The sequence below is a fragment of the Ammodytes marinus genome (assembly GCF_949987685.1).
Source record: "Ammodytes marinus genome assembly, chromosome: 3".
Lineage (NCBI taxonomy): Eukaryota > Metazoa > Chordata > Actinopteri > Uranoscopiformes > Ammodytidae > Ammodytes > Ammodytes marinus.
The window spans coordinates 7,690,488-7,713,055 of record NC_137232.1 but is presented as its reverse complement, the minus strand read 5'-3'; the positions used below and the strand labels follow the sequence as shown (position 1 = coordinate 7,713,055).

Here is a 22,568-nt window from a genome sequence, read left to right as displayed (position 1 = left end):
TCCAATACTACCGTCTCCTCCAGACGTTCAAGGGCTGGCTCATGGGGAAGTGACTCTTCCAGCCTGCACGGCTCATCCTCAGGTACATTTGCCTCTTCCAGACATTCTAGGGCCTGTTCCTTGGTTAAGGACTCTTTCAGCCTGCACGGCTCAACCTCAGATACTGTGACCACTTCCAGAATATCCAGGGCTTTTTCGTCTTCATCCTCTTTTAGGACTTCAATGGCTGGTTTGTTGGCAAGGTGCTCTTCCTGCCTGCATCGATTCTCCACCTCCTCCTGAAGTCCAAGAGCTTGTTTGTTCGGGAGGGGCTCTTCCTTTAGGCATGGCTCTTCCTCGGAGACCTTTGCCTCTTGCAGCAGATCGATAGCTGGACCAGTAGGGAGGGACTCTTCCTGCTTACAGGGCTTCTTCTCCGATAGTTCGGCCTCCTCCCGACGTTCCAGGACTGGTTCATTGTGGAGGGGCTCTTCCTTACTGCAGGGCTTCTCCTCATCTACTTCAACCTTCTCCTGAAGTCCAAGAGCTGGTTTGTTTGGGAGGGGCACTTCCTTTAGGCATGGCTCTTCCTCAGAGACCTTAGCCTCTTCCAGCAGATCGATAGCTGGACCATTAGGGAGGGACTCATCCTGCTTGCAGGGCTTCTCCTCCGATACTACCGTCTCCTCCAGACGTTCAAGGGCTGGCTCATGGGGAAGTGACTCTTCCTGCCAACATGGTTTCTCCTCATAAACTTCACGTTCTTCCAGGGGTTCCAGAGCTGGTTGGTTATGGAGGGACTTTTGTTGCTGGCATGGTTCTTCCTTGTTGACCATTGCCTCTTCTCCAATAGAGAGAGAATATTCTAGCTTCTCTGGTTTCTCCTTAGAGACTTCAGCCTCTTTTAGGACTTCAACGGCTGGTTCATAGGGGAGAGACTCCTCTCTATTAGCCTTGAGCTCATTGAAAAGCTCAAAGTTGAGAGATATCTGGCTGTTGAGCTTAGTTTTCTGCTCCTCTAGCTCTTTCTCAAAACACTTCTCCCTCTCAAGGGCTTTGTGTTTTAGGACATTGATATCCTCCGCCATTGTTTGGCAGAGGGCTTCCTGCTCAGCCTGCAGGTTCTTGATTATGTTACAGTCCTGGATAACCTTGTCTGCGTGAGACTTGATTTCTTTCTCAAGTTCACGCTGAAGGTTTTGAGCTTGCTGCCTGACAGCAAGGACATCAGCTTCATACATGAGGCTGATCTCATAGTGTGCAACTCTGATGTAATCCAGTTCTTGTTGGAGAAGCTTATTCTTCTCCCTCTCCCCCTGGAGCTCAGCTGTGAATTTATCCTGGCTGATTATATGTGCCACTTTGAGCTCCTCGTATTCATTTTGAAGGAGCTTCTTCTTCTTCCTCTTGGTCGTGTCCCTCACCTGAGTGGCAATCTTTGCAGTGTTTAGAGTTTCTGCATTGCTGTACTTCTGCAGCCTCTCTAGCTCTGTTCTTGTGTCATTTTCCTTCTTGATGAACACCTCTTTAAGTTCTTTCTGCCTATTCAACTTTTGGATTGTTTCATCCAGCTGAACCTTAAGCTGCCTAACTTCTCTACGGAGTTCATCACACTCCCTGAAGTTGTTCTGAGGTCTAGCTGTGCCCTGTTGTCTATAGGTCCTATTGTAAACTCTGGAGTCATTTACTTGCTGCATTTTCTTTGGCTATTTATGTGTCAAAGTAGTGCTGCTGTTGAAAGTGTTCTCTGTTGAACAGATGTCTTCTGTATTAGTGGTCTGCCTTTGTTATCTTTGTAAGATGTTCGCTCTCTGTCAGTGCTGTCACTTGTTGGAAGGTTTGCAATCATCTGATTGGCTTAACAGCAGAAATAGAATTCATTGATGATGTCATAGTACGCACATCATAATTATTCCTTTGATGTAACTTCAAAGTCACATGTTCCTTTTCCTTTGATCTTTACATTTAAAAGAGCACAACCTGTTATTCAAATGTAAACAACATGGCTGCCCCTCTAATAGCATTCCAAACAGGTTTAAAATGTGCTATTGATTCCTTATTCATTACGGTCCTTTGAGAACCATAATCCTCTTGCATCTATAAATTCAACTCTTCAGCAATATTGCAAAAAGCAACAAAAAACACACATTTTTTATTAAAACATTTCAATTTTCACTTTCTTTTTACTATTGGTCTTTTTTCTTCAAATGTCAAACTCACATGTCATGTTAAAGATTTAACTGATGTGACAAATTATATTTTTTATCTTTTAGTTTTTTAGTTATTTCATTTCAGATTGATACATTCTTCATGTGTGCATCATCTATTTAAGCTTCCTCGTGTAGTGAAGTCTGCTCTGTCCCTTCCATGTTACAATTCCAGTCAAGTTGGTGGCCCAGTTGAACTCTCTGGTATTTGTAGCCCTCCACCACTTGAACCTCATCTCCCAGCACGGAAATAGTGTTCAGGTGGTAATGGGTTCACTAAAGAAGGTAGATTATGACGTCTTTTACTCCAAACTTGGGGCGATAGGCAAACGAGGTGAGAGGTACTTACCCGATGTCTTAGTGCCAATATCAGTCTCTCCACGGCTGTCATGACAAGCAACATGGTCTTTAGTCACTGACCAGGGACTGTTATATAGTGGAATACCAAAACACAGCAAGTAAAGAATAGAGCCTATGCCATGTAAGGTAAAGGGGAAAAATAATGAGACATTGGTGTTGGTGGAGACAAAGGGGTAGTTGATAGCGGTCAAAAAAAAATTACTGGATTGCAAACCTCTAAAACAAGCCCCTATCCCCCCCCCCCACACCTCTTATGTGACCAGTTTCCGGCGATACATCTCCTCGCATGGTGCATCCATCCAGAAAACCAAACAGTTCCTGGATAGGGAGAGCAGCCGGCTGATGGAGAGACAGGCGGCTCTGCGGGCGGCCCAGGTCAACTCATCCCATGACCCCCACCACGAGGGAGGGGGCACTGAGGAGATGATCAGAAACCTCCAGCAGGTAGGGAGGACGAGGCTTGTCACTCAGATACACATCAATAGTAATTGCTGCAATGAGAATGCCAGAGTTGATTATTTTTTGAAAGACAAATTGTGCATTGCCGGTTGCTTTTTTCCTCCTGGTTGTGTTCAGGAGGCCAGAAACGTGGTGGAGCTGCAGCGGACGGTGCAGAGAGGAAACACTCTGCTGAGGAGGAAAGAGGAGCAGCTCCAGCAGCTGGAGAGCTCCATAGCCACAGAAGAGGTCAGAGCATATAACGTCAGGCCCTGTATCTGTAGTCATTTAGAGTACACTCAGTTATAGTGATACGTCTCTTTGGTGAAGCGCTACCATATTGTCAGTGCAAAGGACTCAACGAATGTCAAACAGCGCTTTTAGTCACACCTTCGAAAAGTCAAAGTGGGGAGATTATTTTATTTCTATTCTCGTGAATATTTTTGCTGCTAGTAAACTGCATTGAAGGTCATTAGGATGAAATTAAACAATGCATGTTTGAGTGTAACACAATGGCAGTGATACATTTTGTATATAAGCTTACATGACTTCAAACCTAATTTCTATACAGAATGGCCATCTACATTTTTTTTGTGTTCCTGATATTTTTCATCTGCTTTTCCCAGTGTTTAAAAAAATAAATCATACAACAGGTAATACTGGAGATACAGGCAAATCATAGCTATTGACTCTCTACTGTGTCTTGTTTCTTGCTTCATTCAGCCGCTGTTCCAGGATCTGTCCCGCATGGCAGGAGAAAGGAAGGTGACCTTTGATGTGACCGAGTCTGACCTCAGCAGCACAGCGGACCCACCGTACGGGACAGGTAACACACATTCACAGTTTTAACCAAAGAAACCACGATTGCTGCTATAATCCCTGTTAGTAAAGGTTGTGTTCCTCTCGCCATTCCCCCCTCACTCTCTCGTTAGGAGGTCATCACACTGTCCCAGACAAAGTCCAGGAGTTAGCAGATTCCTTGCAGCAGATCTCAGGCCAGCTCAACACTGTGCTGGGTGCGTTGGGTTCGCTGGCCCAGAGGCAGAGCGCCACTCCCTACACAGCCTTCTCTGTGCCTCACTCCAGCCCGGCTCCCGCCACCACCGCTGCCTCCTCGTCCCAAGCCATGCCCCAGATGCTCAACCTGGGCCTGGGCTCCTTAGCCCCGCCTCCCCCGCTGGGGCTTTCAGAACCAGCCTGGAGCTGGGCGCCCCAAGCCACCTCCACAGCCACTCCTTACTACAGTACCCCCATCGGCAGTGGGCTGAGGGCCTCCGACGACCTCATCAACAGCCGATGGAGCCAGATATTCCCCAGTATGCCAACAGATGGATCATTTTACTGTAGACTTAGAAACATCAATTATGGGGATTAAATAAACTAAATATATATTTTATTAGTTGTAATCATTGTTGTTTGTACTAATTTCCTGTTCTGTGCTGTGCAGGAGGAGCTATGGAGCCAACCGCCACCAGCACTATGAGGTCAACATCAACTTACCCACCATACACTCCGGCTGGGTAAGCTGTGATGTGATTACCTGTTATTATAGATGACATACTTCCCTGCTGTCTTAAAGGGGCAGTTTCAGGTATTGGCGTTTTTCAGAACAGACCTGGAAGAAATAGAATCTAGTTAGTTAGTTAGTTAGTTTATTCGTCAAATGCACAACATAACAGGCAAGCAGTCATAGCTGGCAATGAAATTTTTGTGTTCCAAGCTCTCCTCAATAATGCAACAATAAAAAATGTAAAAATAGTATAGAGTATATAGAGTAAAAGAGTATCAACGTATAGTGCAATAAGAACCAAATTTTAGATAAAATAAACCTAGAATATATGTACAGTATATATACACATATATACACACACATACACACATATATATATACATACATATACATATATATATATATATATATACACATACACACACACACACACAACATGTAAACATGTATGTAAAGAATACATATACACATATATATAAGTGTCTCAGACAGCAGTTAAGGGACTTGCGGAGTTCAACATTCTTGTGCTGCTCGGAAAAAAGCTGTTCTTGAACCTGGTGGTTCTGGTTTTGATGCTCCGATACCGTCTGCCTGACGAAAGTACTAAGAAAAAACAATAAAATATAGATAAAAAAACAATATCTTGGAGGAGCTTGAAAGACTGCGGCCGTTCGTGGCGCCATCGCTTAGAATCTAATATTCCTAGGTAGGTTTAAATGAGTGTATATGAGCTTTAGAATAAAATATGTGTATTTTATTACCTTAGAATGATCGTGTTCGGGGCGCCCTTAGCTCAGTTGGTAGGGCGTCCCTCCCCCCCCCTCCCCGGGCCAGGCCCAGCAGCAGACCCGGGTTCGATTCCCGCCCGCGATCATTCTCTGCATGTCACTCCCCTCTCTGCCCCATTTCACCTCTGTCTCTCTGCACTATCAATAAAGCATAAAAATGCCCAAATAATATCTTTAAAAAAAAAAGAATGGCGTGTTCTATCTACATAGGAGCGGCGGAGCCATGTGTCTGTTTCTACAGTAGCACAGAACGGACAAACCTAACAGCCTTATACATTTTTTTAGTGGGTGTCTGCCAGAGACGGACCTGTTGGAAGACAGAAAAGTACCAAATGGATTAACTGAATACATCTTCACCTCATCACTTGATTTTCTTTAAAGAATTGAAGCAGTAGTAACTAGAAGGCGTCCTTAGCTTCTGTAAATTCTCAGAATCGGAGGGGTAGACACGAAAAGTTGCAATCTAGAACCTCACCACTAGATGGTACCAACTACTCCTATATTACACACTGTACCTAAAAACTGATCAAATAATTCTGAAAAGCTGTTTGTGTGTGTGTGTGTCTCAGTGAACATGGGGGCAGCCTGCGCTCCATGCAGAAGTCAGTGGAGGTGGACGGCCAGAGGCTGCAGGGGCTGATCGACGGCAACAAGAGGTGGCTGGAGATACGCAAGAAGGACACCAGCATGTATCCTTTGTTCTCACACACACACACACTGATACACATACTGTACATATTAGTATTGTGTTGAATATAAACAAAGAGCACACAATCCTCATGTCTGCTTTTCAACCTCATCTCGGTGTACCTGTTAGTGATTGATTTTTCAATGTAATGTATGTTTGTACCATTACAATTGACAAGTCTGTGAAATACGCAACCCTGACACTGACAGAATGCAGTAACCTCTAGTCTTCCAGTAAAAAAAGGAGAAAACATTATTTTCACATATTTTACTTTTTTAATTATCTCTCACAATTTTGTACTGTTATGTTTTCAAGGCTTGGTACACGTATATCATTTATCTATAAAAAATGTCCCCGCATTTTCAAATGTCCCTGATTTCTTCCAATACATGTCCCGGCTAGAGCAGTGGCTGGTTCAGGGTGTGTTTATGTGTGTCTCTATCGTCAGAATGATGTATAATCAAGGGATTGAGAGAGGGAAGTTGCTAAATGTATTGCGTAATGTATTCCGTTATATTTCCATATATTTTTGTCTGATAACCTTATATGACTTGTCAGACTGTTTTATGAAGCCAGTGTTGTGCTTGCCATCATCTTTAACTCAAGCCTTCCAGACCTCTGTTCACTCGCTATCAGGCTCCCTCCTCTAAGAGCGGCCTGGTGCAGCTGGGCCTGGACGATAACAACCAGATCAGAGTCTACCATTACTGAGGACACCACTGATCCCAGGTCAGCCCGCTGTACCATGAACCACTTCACCCAGGACTTTGGAGCATTAACCACTGTGACGGGGCAGTGCGCGGGGGCACGTTTACAAGCAGAGTCCACTCTGATTTGGTGCTTTTTTTTAAACGTGTAGTGCAAAGGTTTTACCAGGGAATGTCCCGCCTCCTGTGCTGTGATTGGAGGACGAGTTGACTACTGATGACAAGGCAGTTCAAGGAGCAAAGTGTCACACAGGGCTGAGGACTTTTACCCTCCAACATTAGTTTTGGCTGCAGGCAACAGGGGAATTCTTTGTTCTTTTTTAAAGCACTTCAATGTCACGTTTACAGATTATAGCTCAGTGCCAGACTTTGGCCAAAGGTTCTTTTTTAAAAGCTTTTTAGATTGATGTACGAAGGGAGAGGGTTGATACCAACTGAGCCTCATTAGTGAAGACAATCAAAAATATGTGAAGGCTTGTTTTACATACTTTTTATATAGTTTTACTGAAGTCCTCCTTGACTGATCTTCATGTTGTGAAAGCCATTTGCTGTTGCAGACCGGACATAACACTAAACAGTGGTTTACAGCTGCACTGATGTCCACAAGCTTCAGTCTATGACAAGTTACATTTGTATTTATGCCACGGGTCTGTGAGCGGCTTGTGTTTTTAGAATAACTGTTTTCTTAATGTGAAGCCAGCCCTTTCATTACTTTTTTTTAATCAATTTTCCAAACTCCAGCTGTTAGCACAGCTCTAGCAGCAGTAGTCTTGTAAACTTTTAACACGTGTGCAGATAGACAAGAAACATGTATTTTGTGCATAGGTATTTGTGTATGTAAATACTGTATTTTTCTATAAAATATTTTAAATAAATCTACTTTTTTATATTTTAAATGTCTTTCTTGCGTACTGACACTTATTGGCTAGATGCTCTAGTTCATCAGGTTTAAAAAGGAGTCACCATCACAAAATGCAGAAAATATACACCCCTCTACACAAAAAAAGACATCTGAAAATGAGACTTTTATTCAGTAACCGCTCATTGAAACGTTTGACATTAATACCAATTTTCTTTTTCATACAGTACAGTGCAAATAAACCCTTTGCGTTCAGACTTGAGGGCAATCAAGTAAATACAATCATCATCATCAATTTTCTCCAATGAGGAGGATCTGACCAATCAGAGCACAGTATGTGACTAACGTGATTAGAACATTAAAGGCCACTGACAGACATAATTCATGTTCTCACATTTATGCTTGAAAACACACGCGCACATTCACACACGCACGGCATACAAACAGCATACACATACAACGCATATAAACAGCATACAAACAGTTATTTCAAAATGCATCGTTGACTTGTGGGTCAAATGTAATGCGGGCAGGTATAAAATAAGTTATTTCGGATATTTCTTTTAAGCGTGTACATTGTTATCTACATCGTCAGCAGTAGGTAAACATTGATAACAACAGTTATGTTTTGATGATGGCAGCGAGAGGACGAAAACACTTCAGCATCACTGGACGTGGTTGGCACGGTTTGTGTCCATAATAGGTGGAGGGAAGGGCCGCTGCCACTTCCCTGACTGGCTGGCTGGCTGGCTGGCTGTGAGAGGCAGAGGAGGTGCCCACTGTACAGCCTGGGAGAAATGGGCTACTGGCTGTGCTTTTTTTCTCTTCTTTTTCTTTCTTTAAACACAAAAGGAGATGCAGACGGAGAGAGAGATGAGGGGCGATAAGGCAGAGAGGAAGAGCTGAGGTCATCACAGAAGATCTAGAAGACAAAGATCTTGTCTCTTTGGACGGTGTCCAGGTCATCATCCATGGTGAGCAGGACCTGACAGGGACAGAGAGATAAGATGGATTTGTAAGTAAGTAAAGACAGGGTCACAAAGTGCTTTACAATGTGCATAGAAGATAAAAGCATAGTAAAAAAAATACTAGTAAATACGACTAAGAAAATTTAAATAATTAAAAAACACAACAGATACAATTAGCAACATATAAAAGACAGAAGTTACCCAAAAGCTGAACTTGTGTTAAAGGCTAATGCAAAAAAGTGAGTCTTAAACTGGTCAACTTTAAACTGGTTGTCTCTGCCCTTAATGTCCTGTCTAACTGCAACTTTGTGTTGTACTGTTGTTAGCTAAAACATTCATTGTTTTATGAGTGTTAAAGATACATTGTGTAGTAAAACTGTATTTTGGTGTAATTTAGTGTTCAAAGTTCTACATCAATGCTTCCTCTCTACCCCTCCTGTTTGGAGAATGTACAGACGCTACGGTGTCTTTCTAGGACCAGAAGCTAGTTACTAAAGATGGCATCTCAAGTCTTTCTACACTATCAAGTGACGAGGTGAAGATGTATTTTAGTTATTCAGTCTACAGTACTTCTTCCTCTTCCAACTATGTAGATATAAAAGACTCATTCTAAGGTCATAAAGGAAATAACAACTTTTTTTTTGCCAAGTCTGTTCTGAAAAACGCCAATTCCCTTTTCACATTGTGCCTTTGAGCAAATTCTAAACACTTTGTATTCCCATTTTCTATACAGGATCATACCATGAAGGATCCAAACATGGCGATGGAGGAGAGGAAGTGCCAGATGTCGTGGTCGTCAAAGAAGGAAAGCAGGATACAGTCCCTGTTGTGTTCACGGGACTCGGCTGGAGTTTTCTGTATCAGGAGACACACACACACACACACACACACACACACACACACACACACACACACACACACACACACTGAACAAGTGCCCTATTATGTTGGAATTGCGAGCTTTGAGAAACAGTCAGTGTGTGGCCAAACTGACTCATGCTCTTTCTGTGTGACTCTTCAGTAGACGTGTGTGTGTGTGTGTGTGTGTGTGTGTGTGTGTGTGTGTGTGTGTGTGTGTGTGTGTGTGTGTGTGTGTGTGCCGACCTGCCAGGTGCTGAGGCCCTGGAAGAAGAAGAACAGTGCAAAGCCCCACACCACGGCTGTGAAGAGGATACACACCAGCGGCAGAAACTTGATCCTCTCACCGCTCCGCAGCTGAACACAAACACAGAGGAATATAGATAGTTAGATAGATATACAAAACGCATCTGTTTTTTAATGTAACTTCTGCTTTAAAAAAAAAAGCCACACACACACACACACACACACACACACACACACACACACACACACACACACACACACACACACACACACACACACACACACACACACACACACACACACACACACACACACACACACACACACACACACACACACCTTCATGATGATGTAAAAGGCGAAGTAGAGCAGCAGGTTGCAGATGGCGATGGCCAGCAGGTAGGAGGCAAAGTCATTGGGTCTCTCTAAGAGGCCGTATGAAGCTCTGCAGAAGGGAGTGCGAAGATGACGTCATCATTTGGTCCACCAACAAAGGACAATTACATCATAGTTAGCATAGCATCAAGTAAAATAATAAACACACTGTTTACTCACAGAGACCAGTTGACTATGTTCCCCATTACAAGGAGAACCATCCGGTCCTGTTAAAAAGACAGAGAAAATGGGGAGAGATTATTTATAAGCAGATCAGCTGGTGATTTTGATACTGTACCAGTGTGTGTTCAAGATGACTTAATATTGACAAATCACGCACTGGATACACGTTGAAGCATATACATGACACAATCGTAACACCATACCTAGATGTATGTTAAACTACTGAACAACGTTGATCATATTCAGTAGATTTCATGTAGTGTTATGGAAATATCATTTTATATTTCCGCCCATTTAAAACATATTGAGACCTGGTTCTGGTGATTACTACTCACAATGTACATGGGCCCGCTGCACTGTCTGATGCAGTCTGTGTAGACGATGTAAACGACCCTGCGCATGACCCCGGAGTCTGACACACATAGACAGAGACAAGTGTTAAGCTGCGGTTAAACACTAGTCCACCAATGTGAGGATCAAATCCACACAGTAACGTTTCAATGAGACGCTTTAAAATACAATGGTATACGAGTCAAATCATTATACAGTCTTTAGAGTCAACATTTAATCCGGAATGTCATACAATGAAGCACTTCTATGCTGCTAAACATTACACATTCATTATTTTTAAATATAAATCTGTATTTTCTCACCCATCCTCCATCGGCCCATGTAGTAGAGCTGTGTGCTGAGGAGGAGAGTGGACACGATGTGGATCACAGAGAAAACGATCCAGAACACCATGTTTCCTTTCCCAAACACCTGCAAACACACCAGTCACAAACAATCAAGAAAATGTCTACATGGATTCTGCCGTCCGCTGAACACTCGTCTGTCTGTCTGTCTGTCTGTCTGTCTGTCTGTCTGTCTGTCTGTCTGTCTTTTAACATACCACTCCCAGCACAGAAAAGAAGATGACCGCAGCCAGACAGGCGTAGGCTGTGTAAGCGCTGGCGTTGATGTCCGGGTGTCTCTTCTGATACAGCTTCAACATACACAGTCCGGCAATCATGTACATGAAGGAGGTGTCTGCAAATGGAAGATGGCACACACATATATTTCCAATTGTATTATATCAAACAATGAAAAGGTAAATCACTGCAGATTGTTGGAACTGAAATACAGCTCAGATTTCTGCACCTCACAAGTGAGCCACCAACTCCCAACATGGGGATAAAAAATCCAGTGGAAAACATACAGCATCACATTTCTTACACACGGTTCGATTATAAAAAAGCAAGCCGTCTTACCGAACTGGAAGTTGGTGTAGTTGGGGCAGACGTGGTAGCAGGCACTGAGCAAGCCCTCCATCATCAGAGCGGTTCCCATGGCATAGAACAGACCAAAGTGCTTTGGGATGCCACACTCCTGGGGCGGCGGGCGAAAAGGGAAATTAATATTACAACTGCTATTGTATTACAATGATGTAAAGAGGTATTGATGGTTCAATTTAGGAATAGAGCTGTGAATCATCTTATTAACTGACACACGCACACACACACACACACACACACACACAGAAAGCTAACGTATTTACTACACATCTGTCTGTCTGTGTGTGTGTGTGTGCCTTACATGTGCATTGAGATCGTTGCGGAACAAGGCTCGGCTGTGTACGATGTCTTTCCTGAGGACGATGAGGAGGAAGAGGAGTCCCAGCATCACATAGCCCACGTTGCTCAGGATGTTGTTGAACGCACTGTGTGTGTGTGACAATGGCTGACAGTCAGACAACCTTACCATACTTTACACATGGGTGCGGGCTAGTACAATACATTTGGGCACCACACACACACACACACACACACACACACACACCTTAGAGCTCCCAGTGGGTGGGCACAAAGGAAGTTGTAGTAGCAGATGTCCTGGTTGCCTGTTACATTGACCACCTGAAGAACAGAGAGACAGTTTAGCATCCATCTATACAGGCATCAGTGTGTTTATTGCTTTTTTAAATTTTTTTAAATGGACCATGCTTTACATATAAGAGTTTATGTCTGATCAGCGTACCGTCTGATAGGTGATGACGAGCTGGACGACTGGCAGCGCATAGAAGACAGCGATGGTGGCAATGTTCCTGGAGAGATGATGATCACGAAGACTCGTTTAGACATGCTACAGTATGTGATGCGAGGTTTGTTGAATGGATGCTGTGTTACATTATTTCACTTCTCTCTTCAACCAATAAATAATCATGCTTTCTTTTGTATTACTGTAATAACCCCCCAGAGTTATAACTGGCATAGTGTCACTGCGGTATTACTTGACTGTTAAGGAGATTTATTTCTCAGTCGAGCTAAGGGTCTGAGGGCAGAGGGTGTCATATTGTACAGAATGTGAAGCCCACTGATGCAAATGTTTTATCTGTGATATTGGGCTATACAAATAAAGCTGATTTGATTTGATTAAAAAAATTAAATAATCAGCACAGCATTATTTTTATTTCACGTGCCAACGCAAAGTCACTAACTAGGAGTGTGTTAATGTAGTGTGGATGTATTTTTCCTGGACTGGGATGTAAAGAAATGTTTGTGGTAGATGCTAATAGATGAAGTATTTGTCATTGTCGGGTGTAACCAGTGTCCTCACCAGAAGTAGATTTGGTATTTCTTGCTGAGGATCCTCCTGTCTTTGCGGGCCAGGTCGGACACACATAGAAATTTCTGCAATAAAGAGAGGGTATTGTTATTACTAATCGCCATCAAGTCAAATTGGAATCAACAAGTAATGGTGACATTTACATGGCTGGCAACTAGTCTTAATCATGTTCCAAGGATAGTTGATCTTGTGCTATATCAAGAAACCAATTAAGACAGGGACGTGAGGCGTACTTTGGTGCGGACAATGTTTTTGTCTGAGTCGATGTCGTCTAGCGTGTCATAGTCGTCCTCCTCCACAGAGCTCAGAGACTCATGTCTGCTACGCCCAACACTCTCCAGAGAGCGCTCTGATGGAGGGAGGAGAGAGAGAGAGAGGGGGAGGGGGAGGAAGAGATAAACGCAAAGAAAACCAGAAAGAAAAGAGAATTTCAATTCATTGGAGGGATGATCTGATCGATTAGACAGACATCTGGATTTAAAGATTTTTTTTTTTTTTAAGGATGCAAAAGGTGTTCTAATACATCATCACACCTTTTTGGAATCACTTTGACATTTTTGACACATTTGACAGACTTGATTGTTTGTACCATCGATATTGTATTGCTGATTTGCTGTTCATTTCATTGTCATCAGATTAGGAATCTGGTCACTTCCTGGCATCAACAAGTAAGTATCTATCCCTGAATTCCAATTCCCATACTTCCATACTATTTAGTATGCCAGAAAAAAGATTGGATGATTGTCCCAAAATAGCAGGATGCCCTAATACATCCACTTGCATGCTTTAATATTAGGTATAGTAAAAAGACAAAGTATTTGGTTTGGAAGGCAGGGTTTTTTTTTTTTTGATTCCCATGGTGCTGATTGGTTAAGTGTAAATCTCTGAAACTGATTTCGGCCAATAACGTGGCAGCACGTCACCGATGCGGATGGCTATGTGGTGAAGGTGATTGAGGAATGGGCGACGTTTGAAAGGCTCCTGTCCTGATGAACAAAAGTCAAAGTCAAATGTATTTCTATAGCACATTTTAAAAACAACATCAGTTGACCAAAGCGCTGTACAAGATACAATACAAAACAACATATAAGATACATGAAAGTTCAAAATTCAAAAAAACGTAGGAGTGTAAAAAGCTCAACTTGTGTTAAAGGAAAAATACAATAGACACACAGAAAGGTAGTGAGGGGGCCAGGGAGCCAACTGTGAGGCAGACTGTGTAGAGACATAACTGCAGAGTGGCAATGGTGGTGGCCCAGAAGATACATGTGTGTGCATTGCTTGTCCGTACCAGTGTATCCATAGTTGTTGTCAGTCGACGTGGCGCTGTCAGTGATGGCGTCTGAGCTGAGTGTGCTGCCGTTATCAGCTGGAGATGAAGGATACAGGTGAAAATATGGTTATTCAACTCAATGTCCACACACACATATAAGACCTAACCCAAACCAGTGCTGTCCAACACTCACCAAAGGAGCCGTATTCATATGGTGAGGCTGGAGCATTGCCTGTGGAGACATCCACGCCCACACACACACACACATACACACTCTTAAATCTCCCAGTGTGTGTTAACCAACATGCACATAAACAAGCACAGCTACCACTAGCACTCGTTAGTATCTAAACACTGCATACTACACCACCACTGCAACTGAAATGTTAGAACATGAACACACACAGGTGATTAGATGGAAACAACACATGCAGGGATCCAGTTAGGAAATGGCTATCCAATGGTTTTTCTAGGCACAAAAATGCCTGAAAAAAAACCCACATTTGATCAGTACGGTGCAGTGGCTTATTTTTCTGGTGAAGAGCGGTGACTGCTGCAGTGAGGGGGGGCGGGGGGGGGGGGATTGTTTAGGAAGTGTGAGTGTCCTGCAGTGGAAGCTGTGGTGAGGTAAGCCTTAAGCCGGAGAGCAGTGTGCACATATATCTCCACTATACTTTCACAGAATGAAAATCTATTCTATGCTTTTGTTGGTCTATAATGTATTTATCATTGTCCACTATAATGTATTAAACGTAATGTGTTTCTTCAGCCAATAAACTGGGAAGAACACAGCTGTAACAAAAGAGGCAAAATAACTGGATAACAAGTACCCAAGGGAGTCATGTCTGTTTTATCTCTACGATGCATTAGCCATTTAAGCTTAACCAACAGTCTCGGATGACGAGTGTCATGTTTGCACTCTAGTCAACCCGATCTATCTATGATGTTTATATGGAGATAGTAACAATAAGTGAGTCAATGCATGCAGGGCAACTGCAGACAAGCAACACAGTATGACAACAGGACACCATTGCAAGACAGAAGTAACTCTTGTCGTTGTACCATCTCCGTTCTTTCCAAGCAAAGAGGCTGAGCCACACATTAGCATGAGAGGGAGAGAGAGAGAGTAAAAGACACATTTAGTGAACACAGTCTATGTTACAATTCCACAAATATCGCTTAAATCATGATTATTGTGTTGTGTGTTAAGTTTAGTTTGAAACTGAATATATATATATACTGTATATATATAATTGTGGCATCTGCTCTACAGTGCAGGTACGTGACTTGAAGTAAATGGTATGTTCCAAGCCCCCTCTAACAAAGCCCCTAATGGACCGGTCCATCAGAGCTTGTTGCTGGGTTACCTGTCTCAGCGGGCGACATGTCAGCAGGAATCTGAAAGGCATCTCTCTTCTTCGTCCTGCGCGAGCACACACACACACGCGCACACGCGCACGCACACGCACACGCACACGCACACGCACACGCACACGCACACGCACACACACACACACACACACACACACACACACACACACACACACACACAGGAAAACATGTTAATTCTAATCATTTGTATTCACCAAAGTGTTCTTGCACTGCAGTTGAGAATATCAACATTCTTTGATTAGAGATGCAAACCCGAGGTGATCGCTCATATATACACACACACACATTTGAATATTGTAATTGAAAAAGATAGTGCTTGTTTAATGGTGTGCCTGCATTTAACCAAATGAAACCCTCACTTAAATTAATAGGATCTGCAGTAGCACTATCACAGTAATGAGGCTTATCTGTGTCTGAGGCGGAATACATGTGTGTCATGACAAAGGAAAGATTCACACAGATATCTGCTAAAGATGTGGCTAACTGTTGCTTTGCTTGCAGACAGACAGGAGCTAAATCTTACCGCTTGTTCTCCAGACAGGCCACCAGCAGTGTGATCACATACAGAGAGAGGAAGATACCCAGACAGAACAGCATGCCCATCACGTACACCTCCGCTGTGGAGACAACCAGACACGATAGATTTACCTTCTAGCCTTTACTTCTCACATGCTAATTACTGCACAAGCCTGGCTGCACTGCCGTATGAAATGATTTAGCATCATTATAACCTACAGCGTATGCAGAATGCACCTCACAAATAATAAGCTTGTTCTCATAAATAAAAGTCTACAGCAACACAATGACACAATCGTGAGCCTAATGATTCATACCTGAATGTGTATGTAAGCTTTTTGACTTTGGGCATAAAAATGTATGAGAAGTAGGCATGGGACTATAACTGGTTTCAAGGGAGTACTGCGGTGCGGTATGAAAAAGTCAATGTTTCAATACCATTATCTCTGTCATAGCGTTCTAAGGTACTAGAACACACAGAATGTTAACATAAAAGTGTATTAATGTTCAAAATAGTCCTGCATCATAGCCACTTTTAGTAAAAGAGAAATGTGTAGAAAGTGAGCATGCCTTTACAAAAAACCTTGTTGAAGGACTGCTTTTTATTTAAATGGTGTTTAGAATTATTATATAATTGTTACAAGTGTATTACTGTTCAGAATATTCTATATGTTTTAAAAATAAAAAAGATTTGAGTTCAGGCAGAATTTTAATTATAATTTTTTTGCCCAGACATTTCAAAATAAAACGTATGAGAGCTGCAATACCGTGTATCACTTTTGCATACTTTTATAATGTATCATACCAGCCTGTGCCCTAATAACAAGTTCTTTGTCACACAAATCCGATGGGGTGCATAATTCACGGTTCATATGTGTTTAACGCGTCAAGTGACTTACAGTTGATGGCGGGGGAGACCACCACGTCTATGACCTTGGTCCTGTTACCAGCGTCTATCAGCTCGTCGGGGCGGAGGGGGTAGAAGCGCAGCGGGCCGCCACACGCCTCGTCCTCCGTCTTCACCACCAACACCACGTAGAAACTGTTGCTGGGGAAATCCTTTCTCTGGATGAGGGAAAAGAGATATTAGAACATGTTATATGCCTGTGGTTAAAGAGGAAGATGGGAGGGGGAAGGGGGAGGGGGAGTCTTTATTATACTAGGCTTTGTCACTACGGTTTGTATTTCATTTACGTGACTGTGTGTGTGTGTGTGTCAAAAATGACCTGCACGGTGATTGCGCCTTTTTTGGTCATAGTCTGGTACATTCCAAGGAAGGCCACGTTGTTGTCAAGGTCGTAAACAGGGCACTGAGAGGGGGAAGAAAAGACAGAGAAAAAATGAAGCAAGAAAGACTTAAGCATTTAAAGATTAAAGACAAGGCAGAAAAAGAGATGAAGAGAATCACATAAAAAAAGAACAGTAATATCAAAACAGAATTTAAAGAAAAACTAGCTAAGTCTAAGCTAAATCATTAAAGAACATGACAATGGTTAAATTTGCATTAGAATGACAATGCTGCAATGCAATAAATGACGCCCTCATATGGCCAAAGAGTGTCAATGCACACAGGGGCCAGTTGAGGACAGCAGCAGCATCAGCCGTCTGGTTTGAAGGGATGGGAGGAGGTAAGGGGTACGGGCAGGCATTTTACCTGGATGTCTTGGACGGACATGACGGAGCAAGGAAAGGTCATGTCTGAGTTGACCTTGACGATCACAGTGTCCACCCCATCTGGGAAGACGTACTTGAAGTACTGAGAGAAAGAGGAGGGGAAACGGATACAGGAGTCAGGCAGAGACAAGATCTATCCACTTTTCTATTCACTGTCCTTCTCCACTATATATCTGGTTTACTGTGTGTCGGATGATGTGATAAAAAAAACAACAACACCACCACGTGATAAAAGCAAGTTAGATAAACTGCAGTACTAGGTAACAAGGGATGCACAGGACTAGTGTGTTAAACGGTTAAACGTCCACTACCTTACTAGTCGGCACCAGATATACTAGGCTGTTAGTAATTGGCAATCACAACATAAAATGTGTGAGAATGAATGTGTGTGTGTAGGCCTAGGTGTGGGCTAGTAAAAGAGGGAGAGAGATACAAAAGTAGAGAGCAGCACAAAGCAAAACGTTTTCCCCTGCTCTGCCTTGGATAACTTGACGGAGCGATCGATGTGTAAATCCATCCGGTAGGTGTGTCTGGTGACGGGCCGTTATATTATTAATAAAACAGCTCGCCACACATTACAACAGGATTTACCTTTACGGCTTGGTAACTGTCTCTAAGAAGGTTAAGGCTGAATTGCTCCTAAAGCCTTGACATTGTGCTTGGTTTTCTTACTGTTTTTAAATAGACAAGTCAACTAGTCTAAATTAAAACCTCCGTTGAAACATTAGGGAAATGAGTGGCTACGTGCATCTCTAGTAACAACCATGGCTGACTTGATAGATCACAATGTTTATGATGTGTTATTCATGTGTTGAAAAGCAGAACTTGGCCGAGAAAGGGAAAGAAAGCATTTTTTTTTTTCGGCAGACTGTAAAGATAGGGGAAAATCTGAAATGTCCCTTCACTCTTACATCCTCTTTCTGTACTTCACAGAACTTGTTTGAGCTTTCCACCATCACTTGTTGGGTGTCATTTATTAGAAACAAACAGAGCACACTGTGTTAAAGGGAGCCGCATACCTGGGGTTGGGATGGTGACGCCGTGAAGGTGAATTTCTTGTCCGTCCTGTTGACAAGGTAAAAACATAACATAGCCAGTAAGCTACTTGTTGTTTGTACTACATCAACCCAGCATGCGGGAGAAATGTATCAAGCTGTGGATATGAGCTTTTTTCCCAGATGTATGACTCACTGCAGGGTGAAGCTTTCCACGCGGCTGACCCTGAGCAGGTAGTTGGTGCCCAGGCTGGAGAGGGTGGACACGTCCACAAAGAAGTACTGGGTCTCAAGGGCGACCCGGGTCGGAGGCTGGCACAGGGTCCGCCCCACATGGTTGTAAGGATACTTCCTCTGGTAGCTGGAGAGAAAGAGAGAGAGAGAGAGAGAGAGACAGAGACAGAAAAAGAGAGCGACAGAGAGAGAGAGATAGGTTGGAGTGATGCTTTTAACTGAGCCTTACATTTGTATTTATTGGAAATAAATTAGATTTAATAGTATGCATACTGAAGCTATTTTCCATAGATTTTTGATTTTACTACATATCTGAATGATTGTATGAAGACAGAAATACAAGACGGAAAAAAATGTACCCGTTGCTTGATGATAATGAATAATCTATTTGACTCTAGAGTGTAATACATTCCTAAAGGATTGCCGTTTAAGGATCCGATGACCTCGCTAGATAATGCAGGAGCTTCAATAATCTCTAAGCAAAATCAATAAAGCCCCAGAGAGACCCCCCGGCCCTAGAAGCATGTTGCCAAACGCACATGGCATAGCTCAAAACATGGAAGTAGAGTTTTTCCCAACAAAAAAAAGGAAAACACGTGAGTGAGAAAGAAGAAGTAACTTCCCGCCGATGACTTTGAAGTTGCTCATTTACAGTAAAGCTGGCCTCCTCCAATCTGAAAGGAAGTGAGAGTCTAAAGGTTCATTAGCGATTAGCTGGAAAGTGCTGGGCCATGGGCTAATGGCAGGGGGAGGGGTGGGGGGGGGGGAGGATTCTGTTGTTGCATAAGTACATCAGAGTGTGGGATACACACATCACATTGCAGCTGGACTTGTAACCTGTTGTGAAATCCTACCTGATTAAGGCCCGTTAAAGAAGCTGTGAGCCCTGCTGCCACCACTGAGGAACAAAACCCCAGCATAGTAAAGGGCTGTGGAATTTGTCGTTTCATGTCTAAGACGTTCAGTACATTAACCGTTGACCTCGATTCTTTCGTCCAGGAAAGATATGTTTGCAATCTCAGCAACTGCTCGAGTTCCAGAGGTTAACTCTGTAATTCGGCTTGACATGGTACCACCTACCACACTTTGGCAATTTGTCTGCCGGTATTTGTTCTTTGTTTTTAATTATCTCTTAAATGCTATTCCTAATGTCTAATCTTGATGTATGTTAAAGCACTTTGAATTGTCTTGTGTCTGAATTGTGCTATAGAAATAAAGTTGCCTTGCCTTGCATTACAACATTTATTTAAGCTGGACACTCTTACTACGCTTGAAGATTTCAAGAGGATTGTCTCAAGGCATTTCACATCAGTGTGCAATTGTTTTCCTTGAGTATTTTTTTTAATATCTGTATGTGTTTGTTTATTGTATCTCGGTATCATTGAACATGAGGGAGACCACACCTCAATGTTGTTTTTCCCCCTCGAGATTCTAAATAAAGGTTTCAAATCAAATCAAATGTCCAAGTACAATTGTTCTCTCTCTGTACTCTGACAAAGCTATTAAGCAAATACGCAGCTCTCGTTACGAAACAAGGACACTCATTATTAGAGCTGTTGACAAGACACTCCCTAGGAGGAACTTTGGATTATTACTTTATGTCACATGTGCGTGTGTTGTGCAGTATGTCACAAGGATGTACATAAGGTGGACAGGTATAAAAACTTGTACAGACACAGTTTGGTTCAGTGGTGTGAACACGTGCCTAACAGTTCACTCAGAGTGGATTTGGATAGTTCAGGTGGTGTGTGACAAAAAATGTCATGACATGCAGATAAATCCGAACCAACGGCTCATGTTTTTGCTTTTCTTTCTCTAGGGAGGAAAGTGCAGACCATATAAGACTTTCATATCCAACATCTGAATGTGTACTGCAGTAGCTCATTTTTCCATACATAAACCTCAGTCCATGAGCCATTAGCGTGTGTTCGGCATATATGGTAGACGAACCTGACCTTGTGACATCGGGTTAAAAGGTCAGCGGTCTTTTGAGTATATAGTAAATTGTAAAAGGCAAAAACTGAGACTCACTTTCAACCGAATTTACTTTGCTGGCTAATCTCAGCCTTGCTCTACCATTTAGAGAATGTTATAGCAGACCTCAGAGGATGTAGGCTACTAATAGGCTGCTAGTACTCAAAACAAAACAAAACAAAAATCTAATATTATGCTGGTTATCTCAGATTACAGACAAGAAATATTGCCCACACTTTTAGGACATCAGAACAGAAGTGATTCGTGGGATGTTGGAGTTTCTTTTGGGCGGATTTTGAAAGGAAAGATATTGCTTCCGGAAGAGTCCAGTTTACTACTCACAGGCCTCTTAGTATGAGAGGAACTTGGAAAGACAGCACGGCTTGCTTCTGTCGCACCACGAACAGAATAGGACTCTCCAACCCCTGTAGCATCACATCCACGGACACACGCACTCCCTCTGTCTGAAACCCAAAGATAAGGCCACATTACTATACCCAATTCATATGACTTATTATCAATAATAATATATCTGATATATAAGACTGAATATGTTCACTCACCTTGTTTCTGGAGACAGTGTGATTGAAAGCATAGATGGTCTGGTTCTCGCTTGTAACCGTGCCGTTGTAGGTGACATCAAACTCTGCATCTTTCTGGACCACGTTCTTGGTCACCACCTGCGCCCCGCAGCCGCAAACAAACTGGCTCACACATAATAACCAAAGCAGGGCTGCCAGTCCTGATCCAGTCGCAGACACAGGTCCACAGCTGTTTTTATGTCGAGATTTCCAGCAGCTCCTCAACACCATTGTGTTCCCCGTCTTCCCAAAACGGGCAGCCGATAGCCTACCTCAATGTTATTTTAGCCTGTGCGGCAGCACTATTGACAACTCCAACCCATTCAGCTCCACTTACTCGTGGAGCAAGCTGGCTAGCATTACTGTGCCACCCCACAAGCAATAATCAACAATAACAGAAGCTGCTAACAGGCGAGCTAAAGTGAATGAAGACAGCGAGGTGTTTACGACGTGCTCCTTGCTCCTCGCCCTATTGACATCCGCAACCAAGTCAAAGCAGTCAGCTGTGCAACCAGTGACTCACGTTTTGAGACAACAATATGACGACGACACGCCGTTCCCCTTTACTTCACCTGAAAGCTTGGCAGGCTTCTAGTTAGCTGTGCTAACGTTAGCATCGCAGGTTAAGCAGCTCCATGATTTCATATCGGTGTTCAGGTCCGTTGTCGCAGACCGTGTCAATAATAAAACAGCAGGGACACGGGGGGCTTTTCAAGTCCGGCCAGTGTGAACGGGTCTTTAGCAGCCTGCGTCCGAGGAGACGCGGAGGTGAAGAGAATCAGTGTTTACAGTATGAAGAGCAGTGCCATTAGCGCCCCCTCCGCCGCTCCACGCTCAGACAGTAAACAAACTGAGTGGACGTAATGACGTCATTTAACTGCCCGCAAAGACTCAAATGAGTGCATTCGCTTATTATTTTGACCAAATCTTACATCCATAAAGCCTTTCGTCCCCCTGGCGAATTTGGTATTGTAGACTCAGGAGATGTGCAGAAGATTTGATCTCCTATCTCTGTATATTCAAAACTGTGAATAAAGGAAGAAAAAAAAGGTCAGTAGGCCTGCAGGTCTACTAGGCCTACTTTATAATTTGACGAGTAGGCCTAAAATAGGCTACAGTTTTCATTCATTAACAAATATCCTTTGGTTCCCAGTCTCAGTCC

The 22,568-nt window shown here is 42.9% G+C and overlaps 2 protein-coding genes across 2 annotated transcripts in view; one reads left to right on the top strand and one right to left on the bottom strand.

Moving 5' to 3' along the window:
• The window catches only part of cep164 (centrosomal protein 164), a 39,026-nt gene extending 31,551 nt beyond the window's left edge, over positions 1–7,475 (top strand). The window contains exons 21-27 of the mRNA XM_080053905.1: positions 2,810–2,990; positions 3,123–3,233; positions 3,708–3,810; positions 3,917–4,300; positions 4,432–4,504; positions 5,852–5,971; positions 6,585–7,475. Of these exons, the coding sequence (XP_079910031.1) occupies positions 2,810–2,990; positions 3,123–3,233; positions 3,708–3,810; positions 3,917–4,300; positions 4,432–4,504; positions 5,852–5,971; positions 6,585–6,681 (1,069 nt within the window). The 3' untranslated portion in view covers positions 6,682–7,475. The remainder of the gene's footprint in view (positions 1–2,809; positions 2,991–3,122; positions 3,234–3,707; positions 3,811–3,916; positions 4,301–4,431; positions 4,505–5,851; positions 5,972–6,584) is intronic.
• Positions 7,476–7,696: 221 nt separating this feature from the next.
• Positions 7,697–22,203, bottom strand: sidt2 (SID1 transmembrane family, member 2). Its single transcript, XM_080053402.1, has 26 exons — positions 21,389–22,203; positions 21,168–21,289; positions 18,814–18,978; positions 18,642–18,687; positions 17,603–17,704; positions 17,175–17,258; positions 16,848–17,013; positions 15,956–16,049; positions 15,408–15,463; positions 15,103–15,129; positions 14,234–14,272; positions 14,059–14,136; positions 13,001–13,116; positions 12,759–12,832; positions 12,180–12,246; positions 11,985–12,058; positions 11,742–11,865; positions 11,417–11,534; positions 11,059–11,195; positions 10,820–10,928; positions 10,502–10,578; positions 10,164–10,210; positions 9,948–10,053; positions 9,609–9,719; positions 9,246–9,359; positions 7,697–8,521 (listed from the first exon to the last, which is right to left on the bottom strand). Exons 1-26 carry the CDS (start codon positions 21,635–21,637, stop codon positions 8,459–8,461), a joined length of 2,565 nt encoding a protein of 854 aa, XP_079909528.1. The 5' UTR covers positions 21,638–22,203; the 3' UTR covers positions 7,697–8,458.
• Positions 22,204–22,568: the final 365 nt, after the last annotated feature.